At 34.9% G+C, this 24,653-nt stretch overlaps 2 protein-coding genes across 7 annotated transcripts in view; one reads left to right on the top strand and one right to left on the bottom strand.

Annotated features, from left to right (window-relative positions):
• Rnf2 (ring finger protein 2) overlaps window positions 1-2,272 on the top strand; it is a 55,506-nt gene extending 53,234 nt beyond the window's left edge. Inside the window, exons 5-7 of the mRNA XM_063240174.1 lie at window positions 1-90; window positions 862-1,033; window positions 1,312-2,272. The exon at window positions 1-90 is cut by the window's left edge and continues 183 nt beyond it. Of these exons, the coding sequence (XP_063096244.1) occupies window positions 1-90; window positions 862-1,033; window positions 1,312-1,413 (364 nt within the window). The 3' untranslated portion in view covers window positions 1,414-2,272. The remainder of the gene's footprint in view (window positions 91-861; window positions 1,034-1,311) is intronic.
• A 4,237-nt stretch (window positions 2,273-6,509) lies between these two features.
• Window positions 6,510-24,653, bottom strand: part of Trmt1l (tRNA methyltransferase 1 like) — a 42,163-nt gene continuing 24,019 nt past the window's right edge. For 2 of the 6 annotated variants that reach the window (XM_063240168.1, XM_063240170.1), the window contains exons 11-15: window positions 23,419-23,497; window positions 20,681-20,847; window positions 19,904-19,963; window positions 14,752-14,878; window positions 11,921-14,668 (exon numbers count right to left, since the gene is read on the bottom strand). In XM_063240168.1, the coding sequence (XP_063096238.1) occupies window positions 14,392-14,668; window positions 14,752-14,878; window positions 19,904-19,963; window positions 20,681-20,847; window positions 23,419-23,497 (710 nt within the window). In that variant the 3' untranslated portion in view covers window positions 11,921-14,391. Of the gene's footprint in view, window positions 7,360-11,920; window positions 14,669-14,751; window positions 14,879-19,903; window positions 19,964-20,680; window positions 20,848-23,418; window positions 23,498-24,653 lie in introns of those variants that run through there. The other 4 variants (XM_063240171.1, XM_003474875.5, XR_010044544.1 and 1 more) reach the window with 3 other exon arrangements.

Here is a 24,653-nt window from a genome sequence, read left to right as displayed (position 1 = left end):
TGATCCAGTAATGGATGGTGCTAGTGAAATTGAGTTAGTATTCAGGCCTCATCCCACACTTATGGAAAAAGATGACAGTGCACAGACAAGGTAAGTATGTGGGTTAATTTCAGATTATTTGAATTGAGATTGTTTAATTTGGAGTTAAAAGGCAATGTTGTATAAGAAGTAGAAAAACAGTATTTTATCCTACAGCCAGTGGCTGTTCTATACCTCCAGAATTGAACATCTGAAAAGAGTGACACTTAGGGGGAAAAAAGATTACCTTCATTTCTTAACAGTGATACCAGGATGCTAGAAGGCTTTAAAATTTATGTTGGTAAAAGTGAATTTACCACTGTATTTCTAGCACACTGCCTGTGATTGAGTGAAGATAAATATCAAATGTTTATTGAATGAATGGCTGAACTGTATAAATGATTCTTAAGAAAACAGTAAGTTTAATCCTAATATACTCATTTGTATTTAAATATCCTAGATAATAAGCAGGTTTTTTCATATTACTATTCTTCTTGGGGCGATAGCCAGCAGATCTGATCATTAGGGTAAAAGGTGTTTCTCTGTTTTTTTTTTTTTTTTTAGCACTTTGTGTATTTCTGTTTGATTTTTATCACTTTGTATCATGTTTTACACAAGGTAAGGGAGTTTTAATAACCTGGCCAGATAATGAGGGTATAAATTCTCTTCTATGCTTTTCTATAAGAAAATTTTACATTATAGAGCAGCAAATTTCTATTATTTTGTTAACAGTTGAGGCATTAGCATTTTACTTAGCTTTTTAAAAATATAATAGTTCTATAGCTTAGGTATATTTTTCTCATATATTGTATACATTAAGTTTTTTGATTTATGATCTTCCAGATACATAAAGACTTCAGGTAATGCCACTGTTGATCACTTATCAAAGTATCTGGCTGTGAGGTTAGCTTTAGAAGAACTGCGAAGCAAAGGAGAATCAAACCAGATGAACCTCGATACAGCCAGTGAGAAGCAGTATACCATTTATATAGCAACAGCCAGTGGCCAGTTCACTGTGAGTATTTAAAATAATAAGACTGTTGAAACTTGGAGCACATTGACCAGTTCTGATTGGCAGGTGGTGGGGAAGGCTTACCCAAACTGCAAAACCACAAGGACTTGACAGAAAAAAATCACAACAGTAGTTGACTTTTTGATACTCTTTTATTTCTTGTGTTATGAACAAATGTGACAGGTATTCCTAAGATTTAAAAATTTAAAACATTTTGTGGCTTTTTTTGTTTTATTTACAATGTTTCACACAAATCTCATGTTTTTTCTTTTCTGTTGCAGGTATTAAATGGCTCTTTTTCACTGGAATTGGTCAGTGAGAAATACTGGAAAGTGAACAAGCCTATGGAACTTTATTACGCCCCCACCAAGGAACACAAATGAGATTTTAAACACCAATTCTGGACTGAACTTTTTTTATAGCCTAATTCTTTAATATTGAGATACCATCTTTACTTTCATGGACAGATTTTGGATATGTTGTTCAGTTTCCCTTCTGAGCCAGATTTGTTTACACTATTAGAATTACTTTCCCTTAATTTAAGATGTACTTTTTGGAAGTGACTGCAGTTACTCAATACTTTTTCTTTCCTTTAAAAATATATATCTAAGTTGTATGCTTTCACAACATATAGTTCCATTTGGAGCACCCTTTGACCCAGAAATTTTTCATAGTTATATATTCTAATTTTTCATAGTTATATATTAAGTAAAGATTCAGTTGGCTATCATTTTTCCTCTTCACGTTTTGTAGACCTATGGAATGTTAAATACAGTAATATGTATCCCACTTTTTTTTCCTTCTGAGGTCTTGTATATTTATAGTTTTCTATATAAACTGTAGTATCTTTCTGAAGACCAAGGGTCAAATTTACTGTGCTTAGAAACAATTCTCATAGGATTATAATTTTCATGGGATTTTCTTCCATAATATCTCACTTAAAAGGAGGTTCTTTATGAACTTGTGTCCATTGTCATGCAGTGTTTTGTTTTTTTTTGTTTTTTTTTCCATTTTTTTCCCTCCTGTAAGTTTAGAATTTCTGGTCATGAGGAAGAGAATCAACAAAAATCTTAAGTTCTGTGAGAATGTGGTTCATTAACAGATTTCACTGAAGAAAGAAGAATTGGTAGTAATATGTAATCCTCAATTGTATATTTAAGAGTTTTTTGTATTCTGTTGTCTTTATTTCCTCTATTATATGTGTTTGATGTTGTTTTCCTATTAAAATATAAGAGATATGGAGATATTTTGCACTTTAGCCTTGATGAAAAGTACAAGATATGTTCAAAGCTTTCTTAATTCATTTCTTACTGGTAGTAGTCAGATAAGTTTCAAAAATTAACATGGCACATACAACTAACAATGGGGAAATAGTTTGCTTGTTTGAAAAGTGTGCTTAGCATTTAAAGTATCCTTATCAATTTATAAATTTGATGCTCTGCTAATTTACTCTCTGTAGAAGCAAGTTAATGGAGTTTGAACCATGATTGGATATGTAGTGAAAGATAATTCTGTAGAAATATGTCAGCCAATAGGATAAAGTCATTCTACTCTTAGTTTTATATTGAAGGACAGTGTTGAATTTTTGAAAACCAGAAGGTTTATGCTGACAATTCAAAATAAGATGGACTTGTGTATTATTTTTCATCTCTATCGTGATTATAGGTGTGTCTCCAAGTTTATATTACCAGTATTTACACAAACATGTACATTGAGAAATCGACCCCAAAGGGTTTCAATGGAGGGAGTTAGACTTCTCATTGTAACTAAAGTCTGTCTATTCATTGTAAATATTTATCTGTCAGTTTTGACAGATTGGGGCCAGCTTGATGTTTTAAATCTTAAAAAAGTACAAAAACTTAAAAGGCTTCAGTTTTTTAAACATTTTATTGAAAATATTTGAAATCTGTTTTTACAGGCTTTTCTCTTTTTTTGTTTTGGTAATTTGTGCCAGGAACTTTGAAAACTACCAAAAATTAGAGTACTTTTATATTCAATTTCTTTTCTGGTGTAATGTTAAACTGCATAGATTATTAATGCATGTCCACTGACTATAACCCTGGTTTTGTGGTAAAACTGTTTAGATTTTATTGGTGAAATTAGATTAGTGGTTGCATTAAATAACTAAATTCCCATTGTGTTTACTAATCGAAATTTTGTCTTTAAGCAGAAAGTTATTTGTGAATATAAACTTTGTGCTTAGAGAATGTATGTGTTTTTATCTGTCAGTATGGGAGGACATAAATTGTTTACATCATTAGTGAAGTCATTGGATGTGTAATCCTTTGCAAACTATAATTATAGGTATTTGATAGTGCATTGAGTGTATTGTGTGTGTGTTTGTGTGTGTATGTGTTTGAGACAAGAGGAGAAATACGTTGGCCATCACACATCTGGTTCATCAGTTGTGATAAATGCCCTTGGATACTTTTTATTATTTTAAAATTTGCTCTGGTAACTATATATAACCAAATTTACCTCTTTTTTTTTTTTTTTTTTTTTGAGGTAGGTCATAGGTTTCTCCCAGGACTAAACTGGGCTCAAGCAATTCTCTTGCATATGGTATTCTCCCTGAATACCGTAGTTCCGACTATAAGTGCCCTTCTTTGTCTGTTTTAAATTGAGTTGCTTTGTAATTTAATTAGAGGAGTTCTTTATTCTGGAATTAGTCTGTTATTAAGAATATGATAAGAAAATATTTCCTTCTTGTGAGTTTTCATGCACTTGATAAGCATCCTTGATGTGCAGAACATTTTCATTTTGATAAAGTTTGGCATATTCTTTTGTTGGTTGTGCTTTTGGTATCATATCGAAGCAAACCTCTTGAGTTCTTACTATTTCCTGTTCTAAGAGTTTTAGAATTTTAGCTCTTAGGGTCTTTGATTCGTTTTTGAATTTTGTGTGTAGTAAAAGTCAAGATTCAACTTTTTTTTCATTTGCATGTGCATTTCCAGTTTGAGAGGGTAGTTCCGGTTTGAGAGGGTAGTCTTTTTCCCGTGAATGATGTCTTAATTTTCTCATTTCTGAGACAAAATACCCAACTCCCAAAGTTAAAGGAGGAAAGGTTTATTGTAGCTTCCATTTGTAGAGGTTTCAGTTCATAGTTGGCTGGTTTCCAGGCGGGGAGCTTAGTGAAGGAGAAACCGCTTACGGCAAGCAGAAGGCAGCAAGCACTGACCAGCAGCAGCCGCCCTCTGTCCAGGGTACAAGCATTTTACCAGGGTGGGTAGCATTTTACAAATATTTTTAGACAGGGTCTCACTGAGTTTCTCAGGCTGGTCTTAAACTTGGGATCCTTCTGCTTCAGCCTCTTGAGTAGCTGGGATTATAGGGATGTTCCACCACACCTGGTACATCATCATTAACCTTATAATAGAAGTGTATTTGAGGGCTGGGGATTTAGCTCAGTGCCATAAGCACCTGCCTGGCAAGTACGAGGTCATGAGTTTGATCCCTAGTACCAAAAAAAAAGTGTATTTGAGAAAGCTAAGGTTCAAGTTGCTGACTTGGATGAAGTAAAAATGCTAGATGAGAAAAGTGATCTTCTAAATGTCCATTTTATTTCTACTTGGAAATAATTTCTTTCTACAGTTGTACTTTGTTTTACAAACTTAATTTGTTTTACAGTTTTGAGAAAGATGGCTACATTTGTGTTTGTGTGGGGAAGATGGCTGTGGTTGTATTTGTTACCCAATGTGGAGTTTGTGAATGGCAGCAAAATTTTGCTAAATGCTTTTGTTTGTGAACTGAATTGTTTCTAAGCTGAAGTGTTAGTAAACCAAAGTATTATTGCTAGTGAAGCATAAGAAAGGACCCAGGTGTGTTGGTACACCCCTGTAATGCCAGCACTCAGGAGACTGAGGCAGGATTACATTGAGTTTGAGGGCAACCTTAACTGTATAGCAAAACCCTGTCACAAATACCCCCCCCCAACAAAAGCATAAGAAAGAAATATTAGTGTGCTATTGTAACTATAAAAATAACTACCTTAAGAGCTTTTCTGGATCTGTCAGGTAAGAACCTCTGAAAAATCTACTCTTCTGTCACAGCAATAGGAACATCATTTAAAAATCAGCTTTTTTAGAAGCCTAGAATTAACCAAAGGCATCTAACAATTGGAAGAAACTTATAGCAGTTTCATAGTATTTAGCTTGCCTTGTCCCCATTTTCTGTAGTTCCATTGTAACCTTGATAGCTATGAAAACTAGCAGTCAGCTCTTGGAGGGGACTTGAAGCTCCCCTGCAAGAACAAGTTTGGAGTTCCTCCAAAACAGCCATTAAACTACCCCAAAAAACTTACTCGACTGGATATGGTGGCACATGCCTGTAATCCAAGCACTTGGGAGGCTGAGGCAGGATTACTGTGAGTTTGAGGCCAGCCTGAACTGCATAGTGAAATCCTGTCTCAAAAAGCTAAAACAAAACAAAAACACTTAGCTCTAAGAGTTGTCACTGTTTGGTACAGGTGACATCTTACTTTTTGAAAAGATTTATTTTCAGAGCTTGTCTTTAGTCAGACTCAGCTCACTTAGTGCAAACAGCTCAATCTCCAGAGAGTTTGTGAAAACTAGTGTGACATAGTAGTTGCCTGTGGCAGCAGGAACTGGAAAGAGGCTAACGGAAAAAGTAGTGATGGGGAAACTCCATCATATTGCTAGGAATCGTGAATGCATTGGGCAGGGCTGCTTAGAAAAAGTCTTAGGAAAGCACAATTCTGCCTTGTGTTAGACTTTGAGGCTCTGTGAAATCAGAAAGTAAAGCTCAGGCACAGTTTAAACTTCTCAATGGATTGTCAAAGGCATAATCTTAATGTAGAACATCATGGAGAGAGCTGTTTGACACACACACACACACACACACACACACACACACACACACACACACCCCGTACTGGGGATCGAACTCACAACCTTGTGCTTGCCAGGCAGGCACTTGGGCCAACTGAGCTAAATCCTCAGCCCTGTTTGACACATTTAAAGAAACCTCTTTCCAAATAGTAACTGTCTACTCCGCTAATAAGGCAAAAACTGCAGTATCATAGCAAAGAATGCGTATCATAAAAAATTAGGAAGGTCACTAAACAAACGATAAATAAAAGTCTGGGCAAGTGAAGGGATTCTGATTTCCAGAGTTACTACATTCTAGTTTTCAGCAAAACATTGCAAAAAATACAAAGGAACAGAGCTGTCTACAAAGTCCACATATTGGGCTTAATCAAAAAAGTCAGCTTAAACAACTAAAAGTTAAGCAACTAAGAAAGACTAAAGCTATCTGAACTACTAAAACTGTTAAGGGACTAAATATTAGGGAAGTTGATCAGAAAAAAATTAAGAGTTCAATAACCAAAGTTAAATATGGTGTAGAGCAGTGATGGTGAACCTTTTAGAGCTTTAGATGGTAACAGCCAGCCAGCTCTGGCCTACTTGCTGTGGGCTCACCACTGGCCAAGAGGGCTTCAATGAGAGATGTGATTCCTTCGTTCTTTTTTTTTTTTTTTTTTTTTTTTTGGTACGGGGATCAAGCCAGGCAGGTGCTTGTGCCACTGAACTAAATTCCCAGCCCTCAACAGGAGATTTGAACAGCTAGAATAAAGCTAGAATGAATGAACCTGACAACAAGCAAATTAAAAAATGGACTTACGGAAAACTATTACATGCACTGATTTGTAGAACACAAATCTCAGGAGAGGAAGAAAGTGTATTTGAAAGAATAATTTCCAGAAGCTCCAAAACTGGATGAAAAATACCACTTGCCCTTCCAGAAATGCTCAAAATATATAATAAGCTCAAATAGATCACAAAACATCTCTGGGAAGCAGCAAGGGGAAAGTAATTCATTGAATAAAGAGATTTCAGTAGTGCTTACTTTCCTGAAGCATTGAAAGTGTTGCAGGGAAGGTAGTCGGACATAAGGTGCACACAGGAATAAACTGCCAGGCATGGTGCATATCTACAATTCCAGTGCTACAGGACACCAGGCAGGCCTCTTCTAGCACTGGTCAAGTATGGTCCAGTATGGTCAAGCTCAGCCTAGGAAGTATAGCAAGATCCTGTGTCAGAAAAGTTGTGGTGCTGCTCAAAGACCCTTTAGTCCCCAACCACAAAAACAAATTGTTTAAGATAGTAATATTTTGAGACAAGGTCATACCAAGTTTCTCAGAATGATCTTGAACTGGTTCTGCTGCAGCCTTCTAGGCAGCTGGGATTAAAGGCATAGACCAGTTTTGAAGAACAACAAACCAGAGTATAGTTGCCAGCTAGCTTCTAATGAAGGTCCTCTTTCTGGCATGCAAACAGCTGTCCTCAAATGGAGAGCAAGTGAGCTCTGTTCTGTCCAAAATAAATGAAAATACACAATAGAGTTACTATGTCCTACTAGCATGCACTAACAAAAATTTTTTAAAGATGAACTTCATCATACGAATACCTACACATAAGAATTCCGTGAAACCTAATTATTTCCCAAAGGTTGCACTTAACATTATGTGGTGGTGGTGGGGTTCACAATTTTTTGGGGGATGGTGGTGGTGGGGAGGATGAAACATTAAGCCCGTTTAATCTGTACCTTTTGATTTAAATGAAAGTTGTGTAGAGTGCAGTTGTGTCGCTGAATATTGGTGATAAGTTCTGAGGGATGCACAGGTAGGTAATTTCATTGTTGTGAGAACAGAATTCACTTAAAACACACCCAGTTGGTCCATCTCGGTACATATCTAGGCTGGTATCCTCAACACACGTATTGAGCATGTTACTATAATAATCCTGCTGACAATTTTAGCATTGGTATTTTTTTATATCGATATCTAAACAGTAAACACAGTGTAAGCCAGGAATGGTAGTGCATGACTATAGTCCCATCTACCCTGGAAGCTGAGGCAGAGGACTGCTTGAGCCAGGAATACAAAACCAGTGTGGACACAAAAGATACAAAAGGGAAAATGTAGCACATTTGTATAGGGCACTTAGCATGAGTGGAGTTTGCAGGACTGGAAGGTGGTGTTGGTGAGTCAGTGAGTGAGTGGTGAGTGGATGTAAAGACATAACATGTAGGCTGCACACTTAGGCTACTCAAAATGTATTGAAAAATTATTTTTCAATAAGTCAACATTATTTAGCTTATTGTACACATTTATATTGTTTAAAACTTTGACTTGCAATAACAACTTAAAACAAACTTTGAACAGCCAAAAAAAAAATGTCTTTGCATCCTTAATCGGTGTGCTCTTTATTTTTTACTTTTTAGTTCCTTTTTTATTTTTTGTACCTGGAATCAAATTCAAGACTTCGTACTTGCCAGGCAGGCACTTGTGTTGCTGAGCTGTTATCTCTGGCCCTATTTTTTACTTTTTAGTTTATTTTTTTGGTGGTGCTGGGGATCAAACCCAGAGGTTTTGCATAAAAGCTCTATCACTGAGCCACATCCCCAGCTCTATCTATATCTATATTTATATCTATATATCTATGTTTGTTTGTTTATGAGATCAGGTCATTGTGCAGTTCAGGCAAGCCTTGAGCTCACTTCGTAGCCTAGGCTGGTCTCAGACTTGCAATGATCCAATCTCAGTGGTCTGAATGCTGGATGTACACCACCAACCACCTGTCTTTTTTATATGTTAAAAAAAAACCCAAAACTCTAAAATGCATTATCCTAGACCTGTACAGGGTCAAGATCATCAGTATCACCATCACATCCACATTGTGACTCAGTAGTCTTCAGGGCAGTAATGCATAGAACTGTCCTCTTCTGAGAGCATTGCCTTCTGGGATACCTCTTGAAGAACCTGCTTGAGGGTCTTGGAAGGCTTCACTGTTCAGAAATTTTAGTTGAGGGCCGGAGATTTAGTTAGGTGGCACAAACCTGCCTAGCAAGCACAAGATCATGAGTTTGATTGCTGGACCCCCCGCCCTCCCAAAGCTTTCTCTGGGTCCACCTTTAGAAGTTTCATGATAGTTTCACTCCCAGCCCTGCCAAAGTTTTTGATGTAGTTACAGGTTAATCCTTTATGAATTGCACCACTGTTGTCCGTTGTAGCAAAATAGTCTGGGCAAAAGTCCTCAGATGGTAAACTGTTAAAAGCTACTATAATTTCTTGGTCCAGTGGTTGGAGCAAAGAGGTGATGTTTGGAGGAAGAGATACCATCTTGATAGTGGAATAAAGATTACCAGGAGGAGGAGAATGTACCAGGAAGAATACCAACAATAAGGACCTTGAAACTTGCCACTCCCTGAACAGTACTACCTCTGGCATAGTAATTTAGGAAGGCAGCCTAGGATCTGAAACTAAACCTGCTACAAGGAAATGGAAAGAGCAGGACATAAAGCAAGTACAAGGGCAAAAAGTAGACAAATACGATGGTTTAAGATGTTTTCTGTGTAGCAAAGGAAAGGACAGTGAAAACTGCAGAACATGAGAAAGCATTTGTAAACCATATATCTGATTATAAACATAATGAGCTCTGCTTATTAGCAAAACCCAATTTAAAATGAGCAAAGGACCCAGGTGGACATTTCTCAGAGATAACCAATGGTATACGACAAAATTCTTAATATTATGGAATACAAACTAAAACCACACATCTGTAGAATACCTGTTACTAAAATGATAAGTGTGAGGACATCGAGAAGAGGATCTTTGTACACTGCTGGTCGGAAAGTAAATATAACCATTTCAGAAACCAGTATGGAGGTTTCTCAAAAAAGTACCTTGTCACCTAGCAACCTCACTTCCTGTTGCATGTCCATAAGAAAGCTATCAAAGAGCTGCCTTGTGTCATTTAGAGTAACTAAAGGAATCCAACTTAATGCAAGAATGGATGAAGCAGACAATGGATTTAGTCATTGAAAGGAAATTGTTATTTGTGACAATATGGACAAATTAGAATATTATTATGTCCTGCTTTGGAGCCAGCAACTATGGACATCTCTATAGATGGAGCTGAAATGAACCTTTGTTGCTCTAACTTATTTGTGGTTTTGTTTTTTTTTTTTTTTTTTTTTTCCTCAGCAACAAGAAAATAAGACACTTAGTAAATTTATTCTTTGGCCTACCTGATCTAAAATTCTTCCAGTGTACTTCAGTTGTAAAACAAATCTAGAATGAAGTTTGTAATTTTGGGATAACTCACACTGTTTACACACATTTTAAATGTAATTGACTTTTATCATCTCCAGTTAATAGTCCCAGATTTTTATGTACAGAATACCTGGGAAATAGATTCATTTGTATACAAGATCTTAAAAGAATATAACTATTTTTAGAACGTTAAGTTGGTTCAAATTATGAGTACTGCTATGGTTTGAAACTTCGTTCCTCAAATATGTGTTAATAGTATTTGGAGGTGATAACTTTCACAGGTGATTGGGTCATAAGAGATGTGCTCTCATGAATGGATTAGTCTTTATGAATTAGTGAGTTGGGGTAGTGGCTTTGTTATAAATGAGCTTTGGTATAACTGCTGTTTTGTCGTGTGATTGATGTCTTCTATCATGAAGCAGTAGGAAGGGTCTTACCATTTGTATTCTTTATAAATCATGCTATCTATAGCGTTCGATTTAGCAACAGAAAACAGATCAAGGCAGGTTCACCTGTAACAAATTCTGGCTCAGTTTGTCAGCTTGTGTGATCTGGAGTGGTTCTCATTACATTGTTGACGTTTTGATACTGCAATGACATCCAAATTTGGAGGTGAGATGTTAAAAATTGGTTGATGTGTCAGTATACAAAGAAGAGGATGACGGAGAATCAGTGTGTGTGGTTTTCTAGCCACACCCTGCGCTGAGAGTCTGACACTGAGAAAAACAATGGCAAGTAGAGCAGTGGCATTTTAGAAAAGCCTTTTGGTTATCTGTAGGCCAGAGATAGCAATGGGGAATGCTTCAGGTGAAATGGACTCCCTGATTCAATGGGCATTGCTGTGATTATTGTGTCACACAAAGCAGTCATGCTTAGCAATAAGGATGTGTCCTGAGAAGTGTTGGGTGCTTTCATGTGAACATCATAGAATGTATGTACACAAACCTAGACAGTATTGGTCAGTCACTTGATGCAGTCTCGGTACAACAAAGAAACAGTAAATGAGACATCTGAGATGCTTTTTAAATGTGTATATGCTAAAATAATTAAAAAGTATAGAAGAGTAAACACATAAACCAGTAAGTCATTTATGATCGCTATACTTCATCCCTACTTTTATGACTGGTAGCACAGGTTTTTGCTTTTTTTTTTTTTTTTTAAAATGTGTAATGTTGTGCTGTTACATAAACTATTTTATCACTAGGCAACCAGAATTTTTCACCTCCATTATGTTAATGGAATTACCATCACCTGTGTGGTCTATTGAACCATTACACTGCCAATGCCCACATTACCTAATTGCTAGACTAGAAAAGTGGGAATGGTTACCGTAACAGGTATCAGGATTCAGGATAATCAGCAGTCTAACATAAGGTTTGGCTTGGTTAATTATCTCTAGCATCAAAGTAAACTGACTCCATGATCCTTTTGTCTGACTTGAACCACTCTTGTAGTCACAGCCTCTCTAATGTCTAAGAATCATTTCATTCATATTCCTGGATTCCTCTGAGATAGTTTTCTGACACAACACAAAATGTATCTTTCAGCCCGTTCCAAAGTAATTTGTGGCCATTTATCAGAGTAATTATGCAATGCAGAAAGAAACTCTTAAGTTTGGGAATATTGAAATTGGTCTTATGTTAATTAGGATTTCTGTGAATCAGTATATCACATTTTTTGGAGCTGAATGTTATAGAAGTCAGTGAATGGAATTCTGACCCAAGTCTACCAACTCAAAACTCCCCTGGGTTACTTCTCCCATTTCCTGAGCTTGTAGTTAGAGTAGTATTAAGTAACAACACACTCCATTCCTGAACTAGTTTCTTACATTTTATTTTTATTTTTTTTTTTTAAGAGACAGGGTCTCACTATATTGCCCAGGCTGGAGTGCAGTGGCTATTCACAGGCGCGATCCCACTACTGATCAGCACGGGAGTTTTGACCTGCTCCGTTTCCGACCTGGGCCTGTTCACCCCTTCTTAGGCAACCTGGTGGTCCCCCGCTCCCGGTAGTTTCTTACATTTTAAGGAACACAAGTGCTGTCACTTTACAATGTGATCAACGTTGGCATTGTCCCAAATTACAACTGCTGTTAGGGGAACAAGATGCTAATGTGCAACTAGATGAAAAAAAAAATTGTTACTTTTTTGGTCTTTTTGAGACAGGGTCTTCCTATGCAGTTCAGGCTGGTCTCGAACTTACAACAATTCTCCTGCCTCAGCCTCCCAAGTGCTGGGATTACAGGCATGCATCACCACTCCTGATTTAAATGAAAATTTTAAACTGAAAGTACTTCCTTCAGGTTGAACTTTATCACAGAGTTTTAAACTACCTCCAATTTTTTGTTGGGGAAATCTGCCTTTATATGTGAAATTAATATACTACCTATATACTTTAGAGATTACAGATTACTGTATGAAATTAGGCTTTGCATAAATGTCATCTCAGATTGACCAATATATCATGTTGATAGACATTTACTGGGGCTGGGGATTTAGCTCAGCAGCACAAGTGCCTGCCTTGTAAGCAGGCAGTCATGAGTTCGATCCCTGGTACCGATAAAAATGAAAAAGACAAAAAAAAAAAAAAAAAACACAAAACAAAACAAAGGACATTTACCAAAATTTGATGCTTGTCTTCAATTTAACAGTATGTACTTCAATGAGATAATCCAAGCATGTTTGTTTCCTGTAGTTACAGTAATTCTGCTTTTGACTTATACATAACATTTATTTCTTTTTGTGCTCATCTGTAGAGGGCAACAATTGGAGTAGATGATTTTTTAATAGAGAAACTAACTTATTCCTTTATTTTACTGAATGTAACTGGAGAATGAAGAAAAAATATCCTCTGGGGAACATGCTGTAATAACAGAGATCTTCCTTTATTTCTGCCATTTAACTATTTATCTAACTCCACCCTCCCCATCATTCAGATTGTGTATCACGGGAGCTTTTTCTTATGCAGTGTTCCGAACCTTTCAGTTATGTATGTACTACCCTCCTCTAGCTTAATGGCTGTAAAAAGTTACTTTCCTTGAGAAATGCAGGTAAATATGGATTAAATCATTGAAACAAAAACCTAAACTTTATACCAAATCTTTCCACCTAAAATTTTACATTCAGATAAAGCAAGAATGATAATACAAGCAAGATTTTTTCCAACTGATTTTTATAATTATGTTAGTGTAGGCAGCTATTACAAAAAAGTTTACACAAATATACACACAACAAAACTAGAAAAACCAACCAAAGGAAAATAATTCTAAAACAAAAAAAATCTTCACCTTGTAAGATGACAATTTTTACTTCTGATTGGTAGCACAATTAATCAAAAGAATACTGGACATGCATTAACTGAGGCACCTGAGATCACCCAACCTGTTTAATTCATAATATCCCTCTTTGAGATTTCAGTATGTGAACAATTATATTAGAACAATGGTCTTAGTATATTTTGACAAAAATCTTAAACTGAAGTTTGGTCATCTAGATTATATACTTGTAAAAAATGTCTCAGGCAAGTATTCAATTTCTTGAAAGTTAGTAATAAATTAAAAGATCGGTGTGTGGAATATAATTTCTTAAAAATGGGAAAATATGTTGGCCTTGTTTGTGAAATACATGAATGACCTGAAAGAATGTTCTTTCTATTCAGGATCATTTGGTATGTAAAAGGTTTCGGTTTCATATGTATATTAACCACAGAAAAACATAAGTATCATGGATCAGTTCAGGTAGAAACATGATTGACAGTAAAGCATAATATGAGCATGGTGGCACACGTCTGTAGTCCCAGCTACTTAGAATGCTGAGGTAGGATTGATTAAGCTCAGGATTTCAGGCCAGCTTGGGTGATACAGCAAGACCTTGCCTTCAAAAAGACTGGGGATGTAGCTCAGGGTAAGTGCCTGCCTAGCAATGTGTAAGGTCCCAGCACTACAGAAGGGAAAAGAGGAAAGAAAGAATAGGAAAGGATGGCTTTCATAATGTACATGAATTGTGAACACTAAGCATGTGAAAACTTAATTACTCAATAGGGTGATCTCAGTGGAACCCTGACTTCATATGAAATGCTTTCATTAAAATTTTAAGTTTTCTTTAAAATAAGAAAAACCTGAAAAGCTCCCAAACCAGCTAAGTTAGAAACTGCTAATTTTTTGAATGAAAGCGGCACTGTTTTTTATTTTCATACTACTGACCTGAAAGAATAGAAAAAGAACTAGAGTTGGTATAGAGAACTGCTGAGCCACCTATACAGACACCTGAGAATAAATTCTTCCTTCTATTTACCATCTTCTGCAGCTACTTGCTTCACTTTTGTCATTCACTGACATTTCAACCCTATTGGCTACTGTGTCCTCTGATGCTGACTGGACATGGCCTTCTGATTGTCCTCCAGTGTAAGTCGGGGTGCTATATTTTAAAAGGATAGATTTAAACTGGATCAGAGGTGCATCTGTACGAACACCCATTGGGTCAAAATGAGTTCGGCTTACTCGAAAGCCTGCTTGAGAAAGATAGCACAGAAACTTTTTTAACCTGCAATAAAATGAGGAAAAAATACTTAAGTTACTTTATTTGTATTTCACTCATAATGATATTAAAATATAATGATATATAAACTTTGCCATTCATTGGTGTCTTACTTTGGCATGTTCATTCCTTTAATGCTGTGTCTGTGGATGTTGTAATAGAAGGGGGGATGTTCAGTAATGACATCAGTTTTTTGCTTCTTGACTGAATTTGTAATCATTTCATTACTTTTTCTCTTTCCTGAAACATGCACATAAGAGTTAGTATTCTTAACAATTATAATTAAGTGCTTTTATAACTATAGTTTCAAGTCTAAATACACTGATACATCATTTCAACCTCCTTATCAAATCTTAATTCTTAAAATGAGCTAATTTATTTTAGGTATTTTCACTGCTCTTTTATGTAACTTTAGTATTTGTTTTCTAAGTTAGTACTTCTCTTTTACTGAGACTCAGAATACCAAAGTAATTTTGGGTAAAAAGAGCAAAACAAGAAGTACAGCGATACCTGACTTCAAGGTATACTACAAAGTAACAGTGATTAAAAATGGTCTGGTACTAGAACAAAAACAGACACGGATCACTGAAACAAAACTGAGGACACAGAATCCTCCGCAGACATATTCAAGTATTTGATCTTTGACAAAGGGGCCAAAAGCATATGCTGGAAGAAAGATAAGTCCATTCAACGAGTAGTGTTGGAAAAACTGGTTATCTGTCTGTAGAAGAATAAAACTTAACCCTTATCTCACCAAATACTAAATTAAAATCAAAATGGATCAAAGATGTAATCATTAAAACAAACATCAAACTTTCTGGAAGACACAGGTATAGGAAAAGGTTTTCTCACACAAGAAATAGCTAGAAACACAAATGGGAATATATTACACTAAAAAGCTTCAGGAAAAGAATCAGTGAAGAGACAACCCATGCAATGGGGAAAAAATGCCTGCCAGTTACTTCTTGACAGAGGACTAATACCTGGAACATACAAAGAACTCAAAAATATGGATAAGAGAAACGAGCAGACATTTCACATCGGAAGAAATATAAATGGTCAACGAATATATAAAAAAAAGTTCAACATCTCTGGGTGTTACAGAAATGCAAATTAAAACAACGCTAAGATTCCATCTTATTCCAGAAAGAATGACAATCAAACAAAACACTGGTATGGCTGTGGAGAAAGAGGAACTCTTCTGCATTGTTGGGAAAGTTAACTGGGAATATAAACTAGTACAATAAAACCGTTATGGAAATCAGTAGGGAGATTTCTTAAAGAATTGAAATTCCATATGACTAAGGTATTTCCTTGCTAGATATCTTCCCCCAAAAGCCTAAGTCATCATACTACAATGATACATGCACAACAATGTTTATAGTAGTACAATTTGTAATAGCCGAATTCTTGAAGCAGTCTGTATACCCATCAACAGACAACTGGATGAAGAAAATGTGGTGTTTATATATAATGGAATACTACCCTGCCATAAAAATGACACATTTGAGACATCTATAAGAAAATGAATACACCTGGAAAATAAAATGTTGAGTGAAATAAACTAGGCACACAGCTTAAATACCATATGGTATATAAGTGCGGCGAAGTACAAATGATAATGGATGGATAGAAAAAGGACAAAGGAACATATTTCTTGCAATGAGGAAAAGGGCCAAAGGTACAGGAGTGAGAAATAAGGAAGAAGGGAGGGGGGAACAAGCAGAATAAAGACATGCCATGTATGGGAACCTAAAAATCCCAATTAATGTAAGTACTATATGTCATAGCATGGAAAAAGGCAGTATTGACAAGTATGGTAAAGGGGATAGGGGAACCAGGGGAGGAAGAGGAAGCAAAAAGGGGCTAAAATGTTTTTTAAAAAGCCATAGTATGTACATGTAACCACTCCCTAAGCTGACTGTAAATTGCATGAACTGCAAACATGTACTAATACAAAATTATTAAAAAGATGTCATATACAGGAACCCAATAACCTCAATGAATGTGGGTTAATACAAACATGAGCTAAGATTAATAATGTCAACAAGAATGAAAATGGGGAAAGGGAAATTAAAGGAGGGAAGGAGGAAGGGCCTAGGGAGGGAAGGGAATTAAAAAAGTAAGTTATAAAAAAAAAGTTATATTATGTGCATGTACCCACTCCCCAAGATGATTGTACACTGCATGTACTGCAAACATGTACTAATAAAGCGTAAGCAAAAAAGAACTCTGTTTCTACATTCTGTAATTTCAAGCTTCAATTACCCCACTCTATTTCCATCTCTTGTAGAAAGCCATTTATAAACTCAGGATCAATCACTACAGATTTTAGTACCATCAATATTACACTACTCAGAAGTTAAGTCTGTCACTGTTTTTCTTTTCTTGCTTCACATATATAGGACTTTTATGTGTGTAAATTCTTTCTCCTTAAATTATGTATTTTTAGGGACAAACTCATTCATTTTTATTCCTTTACTTATTGCCTAATAGTGGATACATAGGTCTTTAATGAAAATACAATAAAGAAAAATAGCACACATGCAAAATGTCTCAAGACCTTAGACACAGAAACTGACCAAGATACAATGTGTGACCTCACTGCCTATTTCTTTATGTCACTTAGTCTATTTCAGGTGAAAAGAAGCTAGCAAGTTAGGTTGTAATCATGTATCTTTAAAAATCACACACATTCACATGCATGTACAAAAAGACACAGAAATACTTGAGGTATAAAATATTATGACGGGACTTTGCTTAAATGTTCAGCTCCTTTATATATTGATGTGATGGTCAAATCTTATTTCTTCAGCAAAAGCAATTGACATTTGCATAAACCAAAATATTCAGAAGGCAAGTCTGAGGCATGACAGTGGTAGATTACATTCAAAGATAAATATCTTACTATCAAATTACTTTTTAGATAAACAGAAAAAATGACAGTCCATTAAAGGTCAGTCAATTAAAATTTGGTTGTACCCTCACATGAAATCTAGTCAAAAGACTATATCCCCAAATTCTAAGAAAAGTCAAATCAAAAAAAAAATCCTACAGAATACCTGTAATTAACTACTGGCAACACATGGATTTTTTTGGCCTATTTTGTGTTGCTAGAATAATCATAATTTTAGATATAGGAGAGCCCATACACAAATAAACACATGGAAAAAAAAGTTCAAAAATGAGCAAAGTGCAAATTAACATTGAGATTCCATGATACTCGACAAAGAATGGCTATTATTGATAGTAACAAGTGCTGGTGAAGCTATGGGGGTAAAAGGAGCCTTCTAAATTGTTGGTGCGAATATACTCTAGTACAACCCACTATGGAAATCAGTATGGAGAATTCTCAAAAATATAAAACTAGAAATTCCATCTAACCAGGCTGTTATTTCTCTTTCTAGGTATCTTCTTCAAAAGAGTTAAAGACATTATATTACAGTGATACATGCATACCAATACTTCTAGCAGTACAACTCATAACAGTTACATCTTGGAAGCAAGCCTACATGTCTATTAACAGACTGAATGGATATAGAAAGTGTGTCATTTTAAAGTGGAGTACTACTCAGCCTTAAATAAGGATAAATTTGAGTAACTTGTTGGAAAATAGATGCACCTTGAGAACATAATATTACGTAAAATAAATCAGACACAAGAATAAATGTTGCACAGTTTCTCTTAAAATGAGAAACTCAAAACATAACAATAAAAGATAATATTACATAGACAGATCCTCTGCAACCGGAAAGGGGAACTAGAGACAAGATTTATAAAGATGTGTTATGCACCTTCAACAATTCACCAAAATATAATCATTATGTACAGCAATCATGTACAAATAAACATAGAAAATAGGTTAAGAGCCTGTAGAGATTAGTTTCACTTCCTTAAATTTATAGGTAAGACAATAAGATTTAAAACATTTTAAGGCATATTTACATTTTATCTTATTCTAAAAATGATTTAAGACAGTTTTGCTGAAATTGATGGACCTGGCCAAGTCACACAATCAACACAGAATAACACTCTTAAATGTAATTTTCTTCATAGTATACCTATCATAAGGCCTCTGTCATCCTTTCAACAAAAGAAGAATGTAACATTTTAAGTGATTTGAATGTCAGCAAGTTAGCTGAAGATTGCAAATAAACATGACTAGAAAGAGCATAATTTATTAAACTTTATGATTTTAAGAGGAATTTATGTTGTCTTTGAAGCCAACACTCAACTACTGAGCAGTTAATATAAAATTACAGCCTGTTATTATAGGCCATTGCTCTTTCATCCTTAAGACTCTAGATTTTTCTTTTTAACTGTATTCAAAACACATTTTCCATCAGTTTTGGGGTTTTTTTTGGTGGCAGTACTGAGATGGAACACAGGGCCTTTGCATTGAGCTATATCCTCAGCTCTCTGTATTGTCTTATTCTGAGACAAAGTCTCATTAAGTTTCCAGGGAGAAGCTGAATTTGTGATTCTCTTGCCCAACCTCTCTAGTGCTGGTATTACAAGTTTGACTTCCTTGAGACTAGGTCAATACTACATAGTCAATCTGGCCATGGGCTTGTGATTCTCCTGCTTTATTATATTCAACTTAGTATCTAAACTTAACTTTTTAAAAAGCAAAATGAGCTCTAGATATTAAAGCAATGACATTTTAACTCTCAACAACTTTTTGATATGAATCTGTAATGTCTAACATAACTATAAAGTATGCATACATCTTAAAAATCTATAAAAGGTTATATAGTAATGTGTACTGGTTAATCAAATTCAATTGCTATAAATCATATACTAATGAGTAATTTTAAAAGACTAAAATAAAATTCAAATTTTTTAGAAATTGATCTTGCTATGTAGATCAGGATAGCTTTGAACTTGCCATGTAGCCCAGGCTGGCTTTGAGCCAGCCATCTTACGCCACTTAGGTGCTGGGATTATAGGTGTGCACCACCATAGCAGGTTGAACAAAATATATAATCTCAATGCTACAATTTTGTAACATTATTTGATCTTATTTTAGTTTACAAAGTTCTTCATGACCTTATAGCTCTGTTGGCGGAATCACTGCCTACTAGAGATGTGAACAAAGTACATGTTGAACTGTATACTGTGTAAATGCTGTTAAGTTTTTCTATAATTTGATTGTCAGCATATGTTGAAAATGTATTTTAAGAAGATTACCAAAGCAATCTCTTCTCTTTATGTCTTTTGTGGTGATACACACATATGTATGTACACACACAAATATATACATACCTTGGGTAATGTAATCTGTTGTGGTATCATCTGTAGTTTTAACAGATACACCATTTTCTTCTAAAATAAAAACAAATAGGAAAATATTTTATAGACGACATTAAGCAATAATTTAAAGTTCAAATACGTTCATGAAATTCAACCCAAACTGGAATTCCAGACAAGTAAATTTCAGACAAGAACATGTAAGAGATTCTGTGACTAAGACAGGCTGTTAGAATTATGTATTTTAACATTCTATAATAGCAGTTTCTTCTCATTACTTATGCGAGGACTAGGATGTTTAGTAGACCCACTCTTGTATTACGATCCAACCAAGATTACAAAAGCCTATCTATACTGAGGAGAAAAAAAAAAATGTAATTTTACTGAATGATATGTGTAAATTCATTTTCTGTGTCTCAACGGACATTAGCAACATTTCTGGCCATATCATTCCTAGAATTATCTAAGGTTTCTCTTTCTAGAAAATAGGTATATAGTATAAAATAATAGGCATACAGTAAAAGTTCCTTTTATTTACTAAAATTAAAAACAAGTACAGATTATCTTAATAAAATTACATTCGTTTTAGGCCTGACTATAAATCTGAAGAAATTACTATGTAATTTCTGAAGAAATTACTATGTAATTATAAAATGATAGCGAATAAATTATGAATACTCATCAGAGGATTTAAAGCACATAATTATATTGCTTTTGATTATATCAAAGATAAAAGTAATATAGTATTTTTAGTAAACCAGTATGTTAGCTAGCTAGTGTTCAATTAGTCACCTTGCTTGTTGAAATTTGAGGGTGCATGAACTGAAAATTGACTCTGAGGAGTACACTCTGATTCAAAGATTAATGTCTTTATTAGGGTCTGAATATCATCCAACCCATGGTGAACAGATTCATATAACATTCTTTTAAGGAATCCAGTATTGAAAAGGGAGCTTGACCTGAAAAAGAAATATATAGAGAATTGGATCTGAGAAATGTTTATATTTATAAAGGTGCCATAATTTAACTACAATTTAAATATATAATTAGTTTAGCACCGAATCATATTGGAATCCAAAAATAATTTGATTCATATGTTTATTTACTCTTTTCCCACTCCTTTTGTAATTTCAGTTCTTTAAACTAGTAGTATTAGCCAAGGAAATTTTATTCAAGTGAAATCAAGAATTTATTGAGTTTTTTTTTTTTAGAATTTATTGAATTCTTAAAAGTAGTACAGTACTTAACAAATGTGAGGGTGGTGGCGGTGGTTATGTGTGGAGGATATATTTAAATATAAAACACAACATTAACCCTGTGAAAGCCTGTAATTTAAACAGGAATATTATGTAATGCCAAGGTCTTCACAATGCATATTCTAGTCAGTAACAAAAATTATCCCTCACTCCTGCCCCAGATAGGGTCTCACTATATAGTCCAGGCTGGTCTTCAATTTGCTATGTAGTTGAGGCTGGCCTTAAATTCAGGATCCTTCTCCTTCAACCTCCTGAGTACTTGGATTTCAGGTATGCTGAATCATGTTTGGCTTAGAGTAAATCTTAATTCTTGTGTATATATTTGGGTGTGTGGTGGGGAGAATCACCTAAAAATGTTACACATGATAGTGGTAGTTTAAAAATGGCTCGGAGGTAAGATATGCTTCCTACTTGGGAATCACAGATAAAATTGACAAAATATGAAATTCTAGGTCAGATAAACCTGATTGTAATCTTGGTCTCACCACTTACTAGCTATGTACTCTTGAGAAGTTACTGCTAGTATTCCTCATCATGAAACTGAAAGTGTCTCACAAACTTGTTATGAGAATTAAAACGAGATAGAAGACATGCAATGCCTACTACAAAGAATATCCTTAAATGAATGGTAATTCTAATTATTAGGGTTAGCAAATATATATGAAAGGATACATAATTTTAGAGTATCAAATGAATGATCATGTCAGGTGTGGTGGTACATTACTGTAATCTCAGCACTCCAGGAGGCTGAAGCAGGAGGATAGCAAGTTCAAACCTGGCCTTCGTAATTTAGTGAGATCGTATCTCAAAAAAGGCTGGGGATCTGTGTAAAGAAATGAAGTTCAATGAGATTTTGGACCCAACTATCTTATTAACTACTGTTTTTTTTTTCTTCTTTGTAATACTGGAGATTGAAACCGGGGCCTTTGCACTGAGCCATTCATCCAGCCTTTTTTAAAACTTATTTACAGCATTTTGAGACAGGGTCTCGCTAAATCATTAAACTTTCCAGGCTAGGCTTGAACTTGCAATCTTCTAGCCTTAGCCGTCAGGCTAACAACTAATTCTGGGTCAGTTTTAGCAAGCATTTAAAAACACTATGCCCTAATTTCCTCACCAGTAAAGTGAGAGCACTGGATCTTCCTTCTGGATTCAGTACCTGCTATTCTTAATTTCTCTAGTTCTGAGATCAGTAAGTAGGATCACTGTATGCGAGATGATATAAGTAAGAGAATCTTAGAAGATAAGGCTGACTATGTCATTTTTATTTACAGAGGATGAAAAATCAAAGAATGGGCATCAACACTAACATTTTTTATTTGAATCAATTTTTAAGGTTGAGTAGATGGCTAAGCCTGATCCTATAAAATGAGGGAAAAATTTACAATCATTTGTATTACAATGTTAACAATCTTAAATCTGTAACAATTATTTTTATTTTTAGCAATCTTACATTTTTATAGTAATCTCTAGCAACAAATTTTAAGGTACAGATTATGATTAAAAACAACTTAAGTATTAAAAAACACAGTAAATAGGCATGTTGGCATGCCTGTAATCCCACCACTTTGGAAGGCTGAAGCAGGACTGCAGGTTTGATCCTAGCATGGGCAATTTAGCAGTGATTTAGCAAGACGCCATGCCTCAAAAAATAAAAATGGTTGGGGATCTTGTTTAGTTTCAAGGCTTCTGTTTCATCCCTAGTACTGAAAAATAAGTAAAATGTTAAAATGGGCTCAGGGTATATTTTGATGGTGGAGTACCCCACGTTGATCCCTCACTTTTGCAAAAACAGCAGCAGCAGCAAAACAGACTAACTTGCTACAAATGATGGAAAAGCCCCCACACATTAAACATCTGCAGTTGTATCCCATCCGAATAGCTTTATCCTTCTAACTGAAAACTAATTTCTCTTATATATTGGTTCTTTTATATTGGTTGGTTCTTCTATAAAAAGCTATCATTATCATTTTACAATCATGACTTAGTTCCACAATGATCAATTTCAAGTCTCCTGTTTATCATTCAGAAATGAATCATCTACTTTGGAGCTCACACAGGCATTTTTACCCCAATGCCTCTTAGCTTTATCATAAATTAGGAAGAATAATAGAATAGTAGAGGTTCAGAATCATAGGAAGAGAGGAATCATAATTATTTGACTAGACAAAATTGAATGTTTGCTTAACTTTTACCATACACAGTCAAAAGCTGACAAGTAATAAATCAATATCTTAGTCAATTCTGAATATATTGCTATGCTCAGGCACATACCACAGAGGTCCAAGTTCTATTGCTGTCTTCCCGGGCATGCTTCCATGACAGTTACATGGCAACTGTCTATATGGGTTTTCTGTTAAAACAATGAATAAAAGAGAAATAAAAAAGAGAAATGACTAATGCAATAGTACTAATTGTTACTGCAGCTACTATATCCTGAGGATCTACTATGTGCTGGGTATTGTGCTAAGTCTTTTAAAAAATATATTTAAAAATTTTAATCCTTACAACTGTCTATAAATGGATGTTAAAATCTCAATCATGCCGAAGATTATAGCTTAAAATCTATTAAAGTTAAAAAGCTATCCATGTCAAATGGCATGTTAGAGGCCTAAGTGAAACTAGATTTTAGTTACTACATTATCTAAAATAATATAACAAGAATTTCTATATTTTAAAATTAGCAAATTGGGGTTTAATTTATGTGTAATGAAATTTATATATTTAATAGGAAAAGGAAGACGAATTCTGCCAAATGTATAAACCAATGTCATTAGCATTCCAATTAAAATACAGTTTCTTAAGTCAACTTATCTCTAACAGGAAAGAAAATAACTTATTGTATTTCTATTATTACACAGTTGATTCATTTAGCCCTAAAATGTTTGCTAGAAGAATCCAATTCAGTTTAGAGAATGAGAGGCCAGAAATAATCACAAGGAAATTATTCTTCATTTCCAAAATAGGGCAAGAGCCTACAGCAAGAGTTAGAAGTTCATTGAAAGCTCTGACAAAAATCATTTTATTTTTATTCTTTTGATGGTGGTAGAGGTTCAACCCAGGACCTCATGAATGCTAGATAGGTGCTCTAATAGTAAGCTGTATCACCAGTCCTTATAATAGTTACTTAAAAGTAGAAACTCCAACTAATCTCCCCCACACCTCCAGACCACTCTTGGGATGATCATTTACTTTCTTGGAATGGCCTGATTCAGCCAACCAGTCCTAGATATATCCCAAACACAGGATGGCGACTGTAGGGACAGAGATGTCTAACTTGTTTCTAAGTGAAAATATTATTTCAAATAATTATATGGTATAGTGGAGTTGTAAGATCTTATTGAAATAAGGAACATGTCAAGATGCCCTGTAGTTCCACCATGATATAGTACTAAAGTACCTGAGCAAATGAAAAGCACACTATGTTTATAGTAAGCTTCAAAGTCATAGGATCTATCTTCCCTAACTTAATGTCCTCAAAAAATACCAACGGGGTTATTCTTTTATTA

Source organism: Cavia porcellus, unplaced genomic scaffold (genome assembly GCF_034190915.1).
Source record: "Cavia porcellus strain 051 isolate PalLab524CR breed Dunkin Hartley unplaced genomic scaffold, mCavPor4.1 scaffold_29, whole genome shotgun sequence".
In the NCBI taxonomy this organism is placed as follows: Eukaryota; Metazoa; Chordata; class Mammalia; order Rodentia; family Caviidae; genus Cavia; species Cavia porcellus.
The sequence above is the reverse complement of the archived record's forward strand: the minus strand, read 5'-3'. Positions and strand labels throughout refer to the sequence as shown.